Consider the following 18,350-nt stretch of genomic DNA (forward strand, 5'->3'; position numbering starts at 1 on the left):
TGTTCATAACTTATTATTAATTGGGTCATCTGAAAGAGAAGAGGATCAGCTTGGATAGGGAGAAGATATTGAATCACTTTTTGTTCATAACTTATTATTAATTGGGTCATCTGAAAGAGAAGAGGATCAGCTTGGATAGGGAGAAGATATTGAAGGAAAAGCTCATATTTAACAGATAAACAAATTTTCTTCCTTCTTTTGTATATAGGAGGAAAAGGATATATATGTAGATGGAAAAGTATATCGTGCATGTGTACCTTCGCCATCAGGCAACCGGCTGCTGTTAGAGAAACCTGTTGCTTTACAGACTACATAGCCATATTGACAAAGAAGAAGAAGTACGGCAAGAGAGGAAACAAGCTTAGGAAAGAGCTTGAGATAAAGCTTAGCCATTGCTACTTCAGCTTGCAATGCGCTTCCCTTAAGACATACATTCTTTATAGAGATATTGTTTGACGTTTGTTTTATCGTTCAAAATTTCATTAATTTGAATCAATTACCTCTCATTACCAAATTGTCCCTGGCCAAATATCAAAATACCCGAGAAAAGTAACTTGCAATACATTCTTTTTACATTGATTTTTGGAACCAAGATTGATACATAATTAATTTTGGTTGTTTTGTCTTAAATATTTGCTATAAAAGAATTGAAAAACCCTATATTTTTTGCCTAAAAATCAGATGCTTTTAATTAAAAACAAACTAAATTTATGAAGTGAAAGGTAATTATTCAGATTGTTCATTCATAAGCTGAATAAAATGGATTGATGAAAAAATATTTTAAAAATATAAAAACAAACACATCTTAGAATACAAAAAACTTTTCTATGCCCATCCAACGGCTCTGCTAAATGATTCGACCCATCATGGAATTGAAATGTGTACCTTCGCCATCAGGCAACCGGCTGCTGTTAGAGAAACCTGTTGCTTTACAGACTACATAGCCATATTGACAAAGAAGAAGAAGTACGGCAAGAGAGGAAACAAGCTTAGGAAAGAGCTTGAGATAAAGCTTAGCCATTGCTACTTCAGCTTGCAATGCGCTTCCCTTAAGACATACATTCTTTATAGAGATATTGTTTGACGTTTGTTTTATCGTTCAAAATTTCATTAATTTGAATCAATTACCTCTCATTACCAAATTGTCCCTGGCCAAATATCAAAATACCCGAGAAAAGTAACTTGCAATACATTCTTTTTACATTGATTTTTGGAACCAAGATTGATACATAATTAATTTTGGTTGTTTTGTCTTAAATATTTGCTATAAAAGAATTGAAAAACCCTATATTTTTTGCCTAAAAATCAGATGCTTTTAATTAAAAACAAACTAAATTTATGAAGTGAAAGGTAATTATTCAGATTGTTCATTCATAAGCTGAATAAAATGGATTGATGAAAAAATATTTTAAAAATATAAAAACAAACACATCTTAGAATACAAAAAACTTTTCTATGCCCATCCAACGGCTCTGCTAAATGATTCGACCCATCATGGAATTGAATGAATAAAAATAATAATGTATATGATTGAACCCATGGTATCTGAACATTGAGGAGGAAGTAATAAAGCATCTTTAAGATTTATGGTCAAGTCTTTGTTCATGTAATTCAGCATGATCTTTTGTTTTCATTGTCTAGTAATAATAAAAATCACAGTAAGTCAATTATTTAGAGATATTGTTTGACGTTTGTTTTATCGTTCAAAATTTCATTAATTTGAATCAATTACCTCTCATTACCAAATTGTCCCTGGCCAAATATCAAAAATACCCGAGAAAAGTAACTTGCAATACATTCTTTTTACATTGATTTTTGGAACCAAGATTGATACATAATTAATTTTGGTTGTTTTGTCTTAAATATTTGCTATAAAAGAATTGAAAAACCCTATATTTTTTGCCTAAAAATCAGATGCTTTTAATTAAAAACAAACTAAATTTATGAAGTGAAAGGTAATTATTCAGATTGTTCATTCATAAGCTGAATAAAATGGATTGATGAAAAAATATTTTAAAAATATAAAAACAAACACATCTTAGAATACAAAAAACTTTTCTATGCCCATCCAACGGCTCTGCTAAATGATTCGACCCATCATGGAATTGAATGAATAAAAATAATAATGTATATGATTGAACCCATGGTATCTGAACATTGAGGAGGAAGTAATAAAGCATCTTTAAGATTTATGGTCAAGTCTTTGTTCATGTAATTCAGCATGATCTTTTGTTTTCATTGTCTAGTAATAATAAAAATCACAGTAAGTCAATTATTTAGGTGATCATTAAATAGTAATAATTTAATATTAAGGAGTTTATTTTTTTATAATTTTAAATTTGAATTTTTAATTGCTCATATAATAATTATCAAAAACTTATATAATTATTAATTTTTAAAACTCATAAAATTAATTATTATATACATAAATTACTCCTAGCACCAACATTAATCTAAAAAACCACATCAAGTGCAGGTAAAGAGCATTCCGTAGATTAGCGCTCTATTAATTTCACATCACTTTTACCTTTCCTGATATTTTTGCCTAAAAATCAGATGCTTTTTAATTAAAAATAAACTAATATTTATGAAGTGAAAGGTAATTATTCAAATTATTCATTCATAAGCTGAATAAATAAAATAGTTGATGAAAAAATATTTTTAAAATATAAAAACAAATACATTTTAAAATACAAAAACTTTTCTATGCACATCCAACGGCTCTGCTAAATGATTCGACCCATCATGAAATTGAATAAATAAAAATAATAATGTATATGATTGAACCGCATTGAACATTGAGGAGAAAGTAATAAAGCATTTTTAAGATTTATGATCAAGTCTTTGTTCATGTAATTCAGCATGATATTTTGTTTTCATCCAGCATGATATTTTGTTTTCATCGTCAAGTAATAATAAAAATCACTGTGGTGCCTTACATGCCTACTGGGTTCGAGTCCTAGTGTGCACGTTTGTCACCTCTGCGGTGCCTTACATGCCTACTGGGTTTGCAGGATATTCAGTGGGCCGTGGGGATTAGTCGTGGTGTACGCAAGCTGGCCCGGACACCCTACGTAAATAAATAAATAAATAAAAACCACATCTAGTCAGGGTGGTTAAGTGATAAAAATTTAAAATTTAAAAATTTATTTTTTTATAATTTTAAATTTGAATTCTTAATTATTTATATAATAATTATTAAAAATTTATAAAATTATTATTTATAAAATTAATTATAATGTATATAAATTCACCCGAATACCAATATTACTCTTAATTAAAAAAACCACATCAAGTTCAGGTAAAGAGCATTCCGTAGATTAGCGCTCTATTAATTTCACGTCACTTTTACTTTTCCTTTAATTTGAATAGACTAACATTTTATCCTTTAAGAAGTACTTTCATCAATGTGGAAAACGTGCAATAAACACGTTTTATTTTCAGACAAGATAAATCGAAATTTCACCGAACCATCACGTGATGACCTGCCGACGTCAAAAAGATTATAATTATTGATGATATACACCTTCACTTCACTCTCCAATATTTGTCTTCACCAAAGCATTGCTACGGTAAAAGCGCTATTTTCGTACAGAAACAAATACTAATGGTTACTGCAAGTTTATTTTTCTAATGCAATTTCAAAATATGTTTTACTGGAAAACAAATACTAGTAAAATTTAAAATTAATAGAATACTAATAGTTTAAAATGTATAAATAACTTATATTTGGATTCTCTCTATGAAGTTCTTATTCCTTGACATGATTTTTAAGGGTTGGGAGTTACAAAAAGAAAATAATTGTTGTACTACAAGTTTCTCTATATTGTTGGCACCTCATTAAATATATAAATAACCCATATGTATTATACGAGGATAAGTCAAATATCAAACTTTTTATTTTATTTTCCATGCCCTTGTGCATGCTTACAATTATTTTAATTTTAAAAAATTCTTTAACTTGGACTTTTGTTTTGGATTAATTATAATAAATAATAAAACCATGCATACAAAAGAAAAAAAATATCTTATTTCACTTTAATTATCATGTATTGATATTCAAATATTGCAAAATAAATTAGTTGGTGTGCTAGTAATTCAATCAGAAGATTTGAATAATTTTCACTTGATTTTTCATAATTTTTCAATAATTGATAACATGTAAGTTTAAGATTAATTTCACAATTGTATTTTAATTTTTTTATTATCATGAATTTGATTAGTTACTAAGTGGTGCATAAATAATGTTTTTAAAATCATAATTAGATTAATAGTCCAACGAGTTAGAAAGTTTTATTCACTTTACTTGATATAATTTGTAATTAAAACACAATATTCTAATAATATTTTATTAATTAAACATGATTTTTATAACATCATAAATTAAATAATCTTTAAAAATTAACTAAGTGACCATGCTTTCATAATTGTTATACATATATAACAATTAATGAAACAAATTCATATATAATTTTTGATAATGAAGATCAATAAAGTAAAAAACCATAATGAATCTATAAAGTCAACAAAGATAAACTTTTAAAAAACCATCCTACTATAAAAATTTAAACTATTAGTTAAAATCTAAAAATATAATTTATATTATTCTGTAATACACTTCCTCAAATAAAAATCTTGGGGGCATGATACTTTTACATGCTTAAATTACTTTGTTCTATTAATTAATTTTGATCTTAAAAGAGAACAAAGACGGTGATATTAGAATTCATGATATTTTAATTGATAATGCTTTAATACTATGTTATAGAATCATCTCCACTTATAAAAATTTAAGTTGGTAAGTGGGATTCTAATATATAATTTATATTATTCTTCAATATAGAAGAGGTGTGATTTCTCATTTTAGAAGTTATTAAATTTAATGAAAAATTCCCTCTATATTGATTCCAAACTAAATAAAATAACTTTAGGAAATAATTCATTTCTAATTGATAAGCAAACTTTTTATATATATAAAGAATGTATTGTATATACAATCTAACACCAGTAGTAATAATAATAAAAAATTAAAATAAAGATTATTTTCAAAATGTAAGATTTAAATTAGAAAACAAATTGATACAAAAGTCATTTAATGGAATTGTTAGCAGAAATAACTATTATTATTATATCAATTGTTAAAATTTACATTTTTTTAATTAAAATTTGATATATTATTAAATAATCTTTATATTAATAATTTATTTATCAAAAAAAATAAAATAAAAAGTGAATCATATACAGAACACTTCATGTAATTACTCATATCTCTCAAGATTATTATTATTATTAAGAATTTATTGAAAAGACCATAAAGCCAATAGCCAAAGAAAAATGAAGGAACATTATAAGAAAAAAAACCAAATTTAGAAAAAAATTAATCTACTACAACGACATTATAAGAAAAAAAAAATTTAGAAAAAAATTAATCTACTACAACAAAAACTAAGAGATTACCTAAGATTTTTTATTACACAATAATTTGATATCATTAAAAGATCCTAAGAGGTCATTTCCTATATAAGTGAAGTTTAAATATAGAATATGCATTCAAATAGCAACTCGATGAAAGAAGGTGGAGAAATAATAAAAAAAGCTTATAGTTCCTTCCTCAAAAATAGTTTTGTTCCTCAACAACCAAATATCCCAAATAGTATTACTAGAGATTACTCTCTAAGCTAATCTTTGGAATTTTTCTTGCACCATTTCAGACCACTATAGAAGTAGTGAGTTTAGTGTGCTGGATAAACAACATTGGATACCTTATCAATCCAAAACTTTCATCCAAACATTCATAGAAAAGTTATAGTGGATAAAAAGGTACTCTAGAGTTTTCAAATATGAGCTGTAAAAGACACATGAAACTTGTGTGGCAAATAAAACATTTCGGTGATGAAGAAAAGCTCTTGTACTAACTTTTTCCTAGATTGCTAACTAAAGAAACACTTGGACTTTGTCCTAGAAACGTTACGCCTAACATTGTGAATCTGACTGATTCTACACCTTATCTTGGTAATGATCATTTGCTTATTGGTGATGGTAAAGGTCTTTTCATATCCCATATTGGGCATACCATGTTACGTTCTTTTAAACGCACCTTTACATTATGTAACATTCTTTATGTTCCTCATATTACTAAACTATTGCTATCTATTTTGAAATTTTATTATGATAATAATGTTTATTTTTAATTTCACTCCTTTATGTTTTATGTAAAGAATCTCACCACCAAAAGCAATGATCCTTTCCGATCAGAGCAATGATCGTCTATATGTTCTTTCTAAGTCTTCTGTTACCATCATTCTTCAAGTTTATTGGTCTTCTTGGGTCCTTGTAATTGATGATCTATGGCATTGTCGATTAGGTTATCCTACTTCATCTATTTGCAATTTGTTAGTTTTCAAAAATAAAATAATATGTACTTCTAGATGTTTTCTTACTCAATGACAAGCTTGTCCGTTTGACAAGTCTTCACATCTGTCATTGCAATTTATAGATCACAAAACTATTGCCTCATTTGATTTAATATTTAGTGATGTTTGGGTTTCTACTCCTATGTTTTCCTCTTATGGTTTTTATTACTTTGTTATTTTTATCGATGAGCATACAAAATATATTGGTAGTATCCTCTTGTTGCAAAATCCAATGTGTTTTCCATATTCCAATGTTTTTAAATGCTTGTTGAACTTCAATTTTCCTACAAAATTAAATCTGTTCAAAATAATTAGGGTGGTGAATATCATAAACTAAATAGTTTCTTTCAAACCATTGGTATTTATCACAAGTTAATCTATCCTCGTATGCATGAGCAAAATAACAGTGTTGAACGTCATCATCGTCATATAGTTGAAATTGGTCTTACACTTTTAGGTCAATGTAGTGCTCCATTATAATTTTAAAATTATACATTTGAATTCTTAATATATCTCATCAATCATATACCTAATATTTTCCTCCAAATTAGTCTCTTTTTGAATGTATGTTTAATCATACTCCTAATTATAATTTTCTATGTACTTTTAAATGTTCTTGTTTTTTCTTTTTGCATCCATATCATACTCATAAGTTGGATTTTCATTTATCTTCATATGTGCTCTTAGGATAGAGTTCCTCTCATCTTGGTTATTATTATCTGGATTTAACATCTTAACATGCATGTCTCCCTTCATATTTGTTTTTATGAAGATGTGTTTCCTTTTGCAATATCTGAATAGATAACCCAACAACCAACACACACACACTTTCCCACCTTGATTACCTCTCTAAATTTTCTTCCTATTGACCCGCTATACACCACACCTAATAGATCTACCACCCTTTCAGCTCCACCCAAACAACCCCACCGTTCCTCACCCTTGTCTACCGTTATACCAACACCACCCAGCCCTCCCCCTATGCTACCATATACATGTTTCTCTAATGATCATTATGTAGGAACATGTTCACCTCCTTTAAAGTTTTATATTTTCAAGTATGTCACTTGTAGCTAACTCTGATTCTACGACAAGTTCTCCTACATCTTTTGCTACGAGCTTCGGTCATTCGACATATTCTCTTACAGGTCTGTAACTCTTTGTTGATCTCTCATCTTATCCTCTTCAGCAGCTTTCCAATTTAGATTCTTCTACTCTTCGATTTGCTACTCGTCAGCATCTGATAGTTCTTCACCTTCAAATACCGAAGACTAGCCTTCTAATAGTGTCTGCAACCACCTTTGCTTCTCCATACTGTTAGGTAATGTCCTCTCTTGTATATAAGCCCCTTGTATTTTCTAATGCTGACAGGTATGAGGCATGACATAATGCTATCCGCAATGAAATTCAAACCTTACGCTCTAATAACACCTAGTCTTTGGTTCATTTTCATCATTTAATGAATGTTGTTAGTAACTAACAAGTGTATATGATAAAGCACTGTATGGATGACAATTTTGAGCGATTAGACACGTTTGATTACTAAAGGCTTTACTCAATAAAAAGACATTAATTATTCTAAAACTTTCAATCCAGTTGTTAAACAAGTGATAATCATATTAGTCTTCTCCACTATAGTCTCACATAATTGGAAGATTCATCAATGTTGTTGGTATTCATAACACATTCCTCAATGGTGTTCTTTTCAAAAAGGTCTACATGAATCAACCTTCAAGTTTTGTTGACGTTGTTCTTCCCTCTTATATGTGCTGGCTGTATAAGTCTTTATATGGTATAAAACAAGCCATATGGACATGGTACACTCATCTGAGTAATTTTCTTATTTCTATTGACTTTTATGCTTCAAAGGTTGACAATTCTTATTTTTTTTTATACTAATATCTTCTATCTACTAATTTATGTTGATGACATTCCTAATACAGTTACTGAGTTCAGAGTTCAAATTTCATAACTTAGGCATCGTTCACTATTTTTTGGGTATTGAGGTTAAGTATATTATTAACATCCTCATTGGAGTGGGTATGACTTCTTCAAAACTAGTTGATACTTTTATCTGTACTTCCAAGGTCTCCATACTACCAGATCCTTTGTTTTCTAACCTTACACGGTTTTGTTAAATGATGAGTGCCCTTCAATATCTCACATTTACGAGACCAAGTATCTCAGTTCATGCATGCTCCTACAGATTCTTAGTAGGGTGCCTAACACATTTTGTATTATTTATGAGGTACAATCACTTATGACTTACATATCTCTTATAGTTCCTCTTTCGCTTTACATGACTTACATATCTCTTTTGCTTATAGTTCCTCTTTTGCTTTAGTGGGGTGCCAAACACATTCTGTATTATTATGAGGTACAATCACCTATGACTTACATATCTCTTATAGTTCCTCTTTTGCTTTACATGACTTTACAGATGCAGATTTTGCAGGTAGTGTTGATAAACATAAGTCTATGAGTGGTTATCTTATCTTCTTTAGTCAGACATCAGTTTTATAGAAATCAAGCAAATAATACACAGTTGCTCACTTTTTCACCGAGGTTGAGTATAAAGTCTTGGTAGATGGTACTGTTGAGGTTATATGGCTTCAGTATCTATTAAGATATCTGCAAATTCTTTATAACTTTGCTCCTACTATTTGGTGTGATAATCTAGGCGCTACTTACTTATCTACAAATCATATTTTTCATGCCCGCACTAAATATGTTAAGGTTGACTATCATTTTGTATGAGATAAGGTTATGAAGAAAGAGATTCAGATTCGTTTTATTCCCTTTCACGATCTATTTGCTGATGTTTTTACTAAACCACTACTCTGTTTACTGCTTTTCGATTCAAGTTTCAGGTCGATCCTCCACCCTCTGCTTGAGGGGGTATATTATAGAATGTACCTATAAAGAAAATATTGTATTCATACTCTTGTGTTGTAATCCCCACCATTACTATTGTATATTGCCCTACACATATAAATAGAAAAGGTTGGCTAACCAATAGGTTAAGCCTCCTAATTATTCTCAATTATACACATCTTTTTTTATGTGTAATTTTTATATTTATGGTTTGTTATATTGTTATAAATTGTCTTTTTATTCATAAATCAACCTAGGATAAGAAGATCATTTGTTAGGTTTTATTATTTGGATGTTTCCCATAAAGTAAACTTAATTTTTCATATTCATGCAATTTAATTTTGATGGAACCATTTCTCAAAGAATGAGGTTTACTTTTAATTATGTCTTATATTTTTTGGTTGTTTATACAAAATTGATCTAAGGATTGTAAGACTTTAAATTTTGTGCTTTCCCTCGAATGTTGCATTAAGGATAGTCGAGTCGATTAATACTCATTTTCTATATAAAAAATATTATTTTTATATTATGCTATAATCTGGATTTGTGAGCTTGGGAATTCCCTAAGCAATACCCTTCCAAAATACTATTTTAGTTATCTAGTCAATCATAATCTAACTAGAAAAATCACTTATAGGAACAATATTGTTTTTAATTATAAATGTAAATATTTTAAAACATTGATATTATTTTTTTAATTATAATGATTATTTATAAATATTTATTCATTAACATTTGAATTTTCTATATCTAGTATGAATGTGTGTGAATGATTGTTTACTTGTTTTAAGATATGTTTTGATATAATAAATAAATGTGGAATAAATTCTATGAAGACCTATTTTCCACATTCATTCCAATCTATATTATCTTGATCATGCCCAAGCCCTTCAGATGCTCACAATTCTGCAAGTTCAATGTACATTTTTATCATATTAGGCATGAGATTATTTTTGAGACCATTCTCTTAGTTTAGTTTTAAAATTAAAACATATCACTGTAGACAATCTCTTAGCATAACAAATGTTTTAAATTTTAAAAACAAGCAACAAAACAATTTACATTAAAGAAGGAAGTATATAGTAATTTTTATTTTTTTATTATATAACACCCTTAACAATAATCTCTGAAAAACTAATTAGAATTTCCTTGATTGCTGGGAAACGAAGTGACATATCACTGAGATGTCCTTTTCAATGGAGGTGAACAATTTGCAAGACATCAGCATGCTTAGGTAAGCTAAATGACGCGGTATCGTTTAGCTGTGAGCATGTGGACAGCTTGTCGAATATTAAATGAATCCTTAGGTGATTTCATTTATGCTCCTGTCAGAAAGTTAAAAGACCCCGAGCTGATCTGGAATTCAGTAAAGGAGTGGCTGCTGTTCTGAAAGTTAAAAGCCGGGATCCCTACCTGTGAAAAATCTAGGCCAACCAGTAGGGCCCAATTCAAGACTCCTTACGACATGGAAACCAGCGCTGGATAAAACAAAAAATGATGTGATTTTAGGAAAACACAATTATTTAATGGAATATATTTTAAAAGATGTGATTTTAGGAAAACAAAATGTTAGATTTGTTAATATATATATATATCTTCTGACTGTGCACGCTGACAACTCAAGTAGCTATGCTCACCAAAATTTCGAGCACGCATCTGGGACTCAATAATTGCATCCCCAAAGTATATATATATATGTAGCAGAAGCTAAATAACTACAGCCCAAAGACCGAACATCCGAGGCAGAAGCTAAATGTATCAATTATAGGGATTCTTGAATCTAGTTACAAAGAATATCTTATTTTTGTTAGTTTTATTTTAAAAATTGTAGTATATTTAAAATAAAGAATATTTTTGGACAAATGACTGCAACAAAATAAACAGCAGTAGCATGCATAACAATGGTCCTGGATCACATACAGAGAGTAGAGTGAAGGCAAGCTCCCCCTGGTGACGTCAGGGATGCGACCATAAAGTTTATTGTCATCCATTAGTTGAGGTCAGCATAATTGCTTCGAATTATCATCATCACATGTCATCTCTGCCACCCAAAAAAGGCGTTAGCATACAAACCAGTGAGCTCTGGAGAGGACGCATTCCCTCACAAAAATAAAAGAGACTTGGATGAAGTCGATGAGGAAATTACAGGCTGGTGGCGTGACAAACTGTGTTGTTCTCGTAAGTGCAATTGCATTTCACTTCATCGGAAGGACGGTAAAAAAAAAAAACAAAAACAAGTTTTTTCATATCAATTTATCTTTTATTATTATTTTTTTTTTCAAGTTAATATTTTATCTCAAAAATATTTATTAAAAAATAATTATAAATAAAGCTTGAACACTAAATATAATTGGATCTCATTTTTAATATATCCTCAAATATATTTTTAACCATTTAAAACAAATTTCTAATAATGTCTTACAATTTATAAAAAACTTAAAGATTATTATTTAGCTTTTAACTTTCTTAGTAAAATATTATCAAATTTACTTGATGAATCAGTGAGCTTATTTTTAACTATTTAGCTTTTAATATAATCAAAAACAGTGATATTTATATAGTTTTTTATATAAAAATTTCGTTTGATTCTTGTAATTTTGTTTATTTTTATCTTGAATAACTCTAAAATTCATGATCACTTTTAATAATTAAACATTTTTAAAATTATTAAGGAAATGATCATACCTATCATTTAAACAAGTAATCTTTCATTAAGATTATTTAAAACCATGACAGACCCCTCATTTTCATCTCTCTTTCTCTCACAGAGAAAAAAAGGCATCACTCTCTCTACATTAACACACTTATACACAAGCTCTTCTCCACTCAAATACCCCAACTAAACCACTAAATATAAACAAAAACAAACGAGCCAAGGCACAATGCCCTTATTTTCTTCCACACACTCTACATAGTCCTTGATTTTAGTAATAGTCCTTTATTACACTAAGTGCCTATATAAATGGTGGTTTTACTTCATTTATCTTCTGTATATTAACTACACAAAGCTACACTTGGGTACAGTTTGGAAGTGCTATTTTATTACATTTAATTAAATTTATAAATATTTTATATTGAATTTTTCTTTCTCAAATTAATTTTTTTTATTTATAGAATTCTCATCAGTTAATAATATACTGTCAAATTTAAATTTTTATATTATAAGCCTTCTCCACCAATTTTAACTGTATTTTAAGCGCTCAAACATTATCTTTTCACTGCTATTATTTTTTTATTTCTTTTGAATATATATATATATATATATATATATATATATATATATATTTGTGAACCAAAAATGAGTTATAATACAAATTATATCAAAAAATACCATAAGTGTCAAATATATAGTAAGAGAATAAATGTTATAGGATCAATTAATCCCAAGACGAGCAACGAACATAGATTTATTCTGGTAGTCATCGATTATTCATCAAATAGGTACAAGCTAACTATTACTTCTATACAACACATAAAGTAGTCAAGAAATTCATTACTTCAATTAAACTAAAAGTGAAAGAAATAGTAGAAAAGTCCAAACACTTATATTTTTTCACATTGATTCCTTTATTTTTTGGATAAATCGATCATCTTGTTAAAAATAATATAAATAATATCTTGAAATTTCATTTAATAGTTTAAGCTAATGGATTGAAATGGTTTTTTAATATAATATCGACCGAGTGATCATGAATTCGAATTCCATCATCTCTATTTATTTGATAAATTTTGTAAGATATAAATTTAAAACAATAAAAATATTAAGATATAAATTATCATATTGCACAATTTTACTTTTTTTCAAACTTGTAAAATCTATTTAAGTTTACTAATTTTACCAACTTTTATTAAATTTGACCAATTTTATTATTAGTTTTTAATTCTATTTTATATGTTAGATACATATGATTTTACAAGTATTTTATATTAAAAAAATTTCCATGGCTCTGCTAAATGATTTGACCCATAATGAAATGAATTGATTTTGTGAAGTTGTCAGGAAAATAATAATGTATATGATTGAACCCATGGAAAAGTGAAAATGCATTTTTAAAATTTATGGTCAAGTCTTTTGTTTATCTTTGTCCGTGTTCAGCATCAATGATTGGACCCACGGCATGTGAACCGTGGGAAGTAATTAAGGTCATGCCTTCTATAATTGAACCTTGGTTTATGGTCAAGTCTTCGTTCAGCATCTTGTGTTTATCTTTGGCATTAGAAAAGGCTGAAGCATCAGTATGAAGGCCAAAAGCTGACAGCGTCTTGAGTCCAATCCGAAAGTGAACACTGAGAAGTAATAATGCATCTTTAAGATTTATCGGAAAGGGAACATTGAGAAGTAATAATGCAGCGTCTTTTGTTTCCATTATGTCGATCTTTTGCTTCCATTATGTCGATCTTTTGCATTGTCAAGCAGAGAAAAATTAATAAAGCCTTCTGCGCTTGTAATAAGAGCTCAACCATTTTGTATTCAGAATATATTATTTATGATATTCTCACATGAAAAGCCTTGGCTGTGAAATATTTTAAGACAGAACAATATACAGTTAGAATAAAATTGTGTACATTATAATATTTGAACGGCATATTTTCGTGATTATTATACCATCGTTAAGCCTATGGCTAATTGAAAAGGGACACAAGGAACACGGTTTTTAAGGTGGAAAGGAGATCATTTTATTTAGCAATGTTGCTACTACTGTCCCGCGGTCCTGATGTTGAGATACGGTATGAAAGCTCACAGATTATAAATCCAAATTTCTTTGTAAGTTCCTGCTACTCCTGCTGTCCCACAGTCCTCACTGGATTGTTTTTATTGTTATGCAACTCAATGATCAAACATGTCATGTTAAGATAGGGTGCTGAGCAAGACACGATTGATTTGGCCAAGGACGTGGACACCTATGGTGGTGGGGAAGAAGAAGACGTTGCATATTATAAGGATAGAGCAGGTGTGTTTCAATCAGTCGCAAGGACTTTTGGGGACGGCAGTATCGGGTTGGAAAAATCAGATCAGGCAAAGGATGGAGACAATTATCAGGTGGTGTGCTGCTTCAATCAGAAGATTTGAATAATTTTCATAATTTTTTAATAATTGATAACGTGTAAGTTTAAGATTAATTTCACTATATATTGTATTTTAATTTTTTTATAATCATGAATTAATTATTTTAATTTGATGAGTTACTAAGTGGTGCATAAATAATGTTTTTTAAATGCTAAAATCATATTTAGATTAGTCCAACGATTTAGAAAATAGTTACTAACTGGTGCATAAATAATGTTTTTTAAATGCTAAAATCATATTTAGATTAGTCCAACGATTTAGAAATATTTATTCATTTTAATTTATATTAAAATTTATCTTCATTTTTATTTTATTTTAAAATATTATCAATTTTAATTCACATTGAGAAAATATACTTTGTAATTAAAACAAGATTCTAATAATATTTTATTAATTAATCATGATTTTTTTAATATACATATTTTCTATACTTAACCCTTTAGGCTATGTTTGTATAACATCATAACTTAAAAAATCTTTAAAAAATTAAATAAGTGACTAAGCTTTCATGCATACCTGCACGCATGCATGCATGCATGTGCTTAATCAACTATGGTTTGTTGGATGCTTAATCAAATGAACTAAGAAAAAAAGCTGAAGAATACACTAAATCATGATAATTTGTATCCTTAAATCGCCATACCTTTTCTATTGAAGAGTGTCCAAAAGGTTAAATTGTTTGATAAATTCCCAAGAATAGTTGTATACTATTTCACTGACAAAAGAACGTATAATTATACCGTATCTCCGACCTAGGCAAAGGAGTAATTAAAAAGAAATTACGTATACAGTTGCAGATAAGCTTGCATTAATTGGATGTTAATCTAGTGTCTTACGCTGTAGGATAGACATGTGCCATCGAGTTATTGGTCCAGGTAGGAAGCCCATTAAGCTTGTTGGCCCATGTTGGAAGCCCATTAAGCTTGGTGTTTGTTAAAAATCTAAGCAGGAAACTTCAACCCATCAGCAACAATAGTTTGCAAGCTATTCAACTGAAACACGTACAACTTATTAAGTCTCTAAAATGTTACAAGCTGCAGTAGAACCAATACTTACGATTTTTTTCTTCTATTTTTTTCATACGATAAAAAAAATTGATGGAAGTTTTTATTAAAACATTTTAGTTTTTTTACATTTAAAAAATACTTGCACAATATCAATGGCAGCAAAAATAGTATATGCATAATCCTACTTAAGGATTATGTTATCTTTAATGGATATGAAAGGAGAATTCATTTAGTAATATTATTTAAAAAAAATTGGGTAATTTTAGTGTGTTATCTTTTATTGTTTTAAATTAGACTAAATAATTTATATATTTAAACAAATTTTATTAATACTCTAGAAACAGTTAAATAGTAGCATAAAGTTTTTATATGTGCATATTTTTAATATATGCCTCAATGAACTTTTTAAAATAAAATCATTTAGAAAAATTATAATTATAATATTATTATATTAAAATTGATGAAGTTCTAAATAAATTTTTTATTTACATCATATATTTTATATGCTCGGCTGAAAGCATTGGGTCTTGCTAGATAAAAAAACCTAGCAATAGTGGACTCTACTGCTAATATGCCCTAGGCTCTGCTCTATCAGAACTCATTAACATTAATCAGTTTGTTTCATTTAAAATTTAGTATGTAATTAGCTTGGAATAAACCAGTTGACCTGCTTAGTCAACTCAAAACTCAAGTTACCCGATAAAAATCTGGTAGAGACTTTTTATTTCAAATATATTTTCCCTCCTACCCAAAGATCATTTTTATATATATTTTCAGTTAGTTACCAACTCAGTTCAAAGTTCATTATATAAATATTAGAAGAATGTTTTGTTTTTTTAATATGAGATTTGAAATCCTTTAGTATATATATTTTATGTTCATAAGGAAAAAAACTTATATTTTTTTAATATAAGATAAAAAATCTTTTTGGTTTAAATATTTCAACTTAGAAGAATAAAATAGTTTCTTTTCAACGTGGGATAAAAAAATCTTTTGAAATAATATTTTAAATATAATTATTTACAACATGTATAACTTATATCCACATAGATTATTTTTAAATTTTTTTCATATAAAATAGTAAAACATAAAATATTTTTTTTAAATTTTTCTAAGTAACCCGAAGCCTTGACTGAATCTGTTTTATTCAAAATCTAGACCTGCAATTGACTTGGAGTAAATCAGTTGACCCTTTAGTCAACCTGAAACTTTGATGACCTGACAAAAACTTGGTAGAATACAATTGAAAGGAAATAAAATGATTTGCCGATTAAAAAACCAAAAAACTAGACATAATCTTTTCTCTTTTATTTTGTTTTGGGGTTTGTTTTAAAAATATTAATTTTTTTGTTATATGTTTAATTTTTAGAGTGGTTTTTTTAGTTCATCTATGATTTTGTTTTTATCTTTTATATAGATAAACTATATTTTTAAAAATAAAAAATATTTATTTTTAGATGATATTCTTAACATGTATTGCCTTAGATGTTATTCATTCTTTTTTTTATTCAATTAATTTAATATTTTATTTTTCAAGATTTAATATTTTGATATATATTTATCTATCGATTTCTCAAGCTTTATTTTTAGATGTCATTAATAATTTTTGATTGATTTATTAATACACATAATTCTTAGTTTATATTATTACATATGTACCTAAACTTTTTGATTTATTATAATTTTTGAACAATTAAAATGCATTGAAAAAACATGTATAAATTAGATTTTATAAAAAATAAAAAAAATTCTTCTTATATATATATAACAACTATGATCATGACTAGATTCCATAAATTACTAAATAAACAAATAATGAATCTTATAACATAGTTATTAAATCTAACTGGGTAATTGATCTAGAAAAAATTATAATCTAAAAAAGTTTACCCGAGCTGAGATTAATTGAAGTCCAATTGATTCATCTAGATATTTAGTGATTTTATTAATTCAATTAAACTAAATTAGGTAAATTTAAAGAATTTTCTTTAACAAAAACAAAACAGTATTATTTTAACTAAAATAACTTAAATTAACGGGGATATCTCGCAAATTAATTTGATAATTTAAACTATTTTTTAAGTTAGTTCCTGATTTCGAATCGATAACTACAATCATTCTACACCTACACACTGTCGGAAAAAAATAATGATATTCATTTTTCTCTGGAAAAGATAATAACATATCTCAACCTGTAGATGACTCCTATTCGCCTAGCAAAATCAAGTGCATGGAAAACTATCAGTAACAAAAATACAAGGCATATTCCTTCTGCTTCTTCTTCTCCTTCTTCTTTGCCAACATGGTTCGTCGAATCTGCCAACATGGTTTGTTGAATCTAACTTTCTATCTAGAACAGCTCCCACTATAAGAAATTAAAGGAAAACGATCACTTCTGTAAAGAGCCAAATTAAAATACTAAATGAAATTTGGACATGTTTTTGGGGTCCATAAGCCGGGAGCCACGTTCCCCAGGTCTCTTCTTGGGGTCCATCGGCCGGGGACCACCGCATCGATTACCACGACGGTTATGGCCGTGGAGAGGAGCGAGAGGGTGAGCGCGTGTCGTTTCACGGTAATAGCATCTCCAATAGAAAAGTTAAATGGATAGCCAAAAATAAAAAATTAATATTTTCGCTTTTCTTTGTTAGTTTTGCACACTCCAATGGAGAAGTCAAACAAAATGCTAAAATGCCTTTTCTTTTCCACAAATGCTATTTCTATATATCTCTTTAAAGAGCCAAAATCAACAAAGTAGGACCACTAAAAAAATAGACCAATTAAATTTAGATATGTGGAAAAAAAATAATATTAAACAATATTAAAAAATAATAAAACACTTATTTTTTTCACTTTAATATAAATGGCTTTTCAAATGGCTTTTTTTCATTGGAATAAATATGATGAAATAAGCTATATTTATACTATTCAAAATGTTATTTTATTAATTTAGCTTTTCAGAATAGCATTTTGGATTGGAGATGCTAT

General features: G+C 28.2%; 1 protein-coding gene across 2 annotated transcripts in view; it reads right to left on the reverse strand.

The window, feature by feature from the left end:
* LOC105136519 (probable LRR receptor-like serine/threonine-protein kinase At1g53440) overlaps window positions 1-18,350 on the reverse strand; it is a 40,402-nt gene that overhangs the window by 13,170 nt on the left and 8,882 nt on the right. Inside the window, exon 1 of one of the 2 annotated variants that reach the window (XM_011041911.1) lies at window positions 886-1,041. The exons of the other annotated variant lie outside the window; for it this stretch is intronic. Coding sequence (XP_011040213.1) covers window positions 886-1,021 — 136 coding nt within the window. The 5' untranslated portion in view covers window positions 1,022-1,041. Of the gene's footprint in view, window positions 1-885; window positions 1,042-18,350 lie in introns of those variants that run through there. 2 annotated transcript variants of the gene reach the window in all.

This window comes from Populus euphratica, unplaced genomic scaffold (assembly GCF_000495115.2).
Source record: "Populus euphratica unplaced genomic scaffold, PopEup_1.0 scaffold142.1, whole genome shotgun sequence".
Lineage (NCBI taxonomy): Eukaryota > Viridiplantae > Streptophyta > Magnoliopsida > Malpighiales > Salicaceae > Populus > Populus euphratica.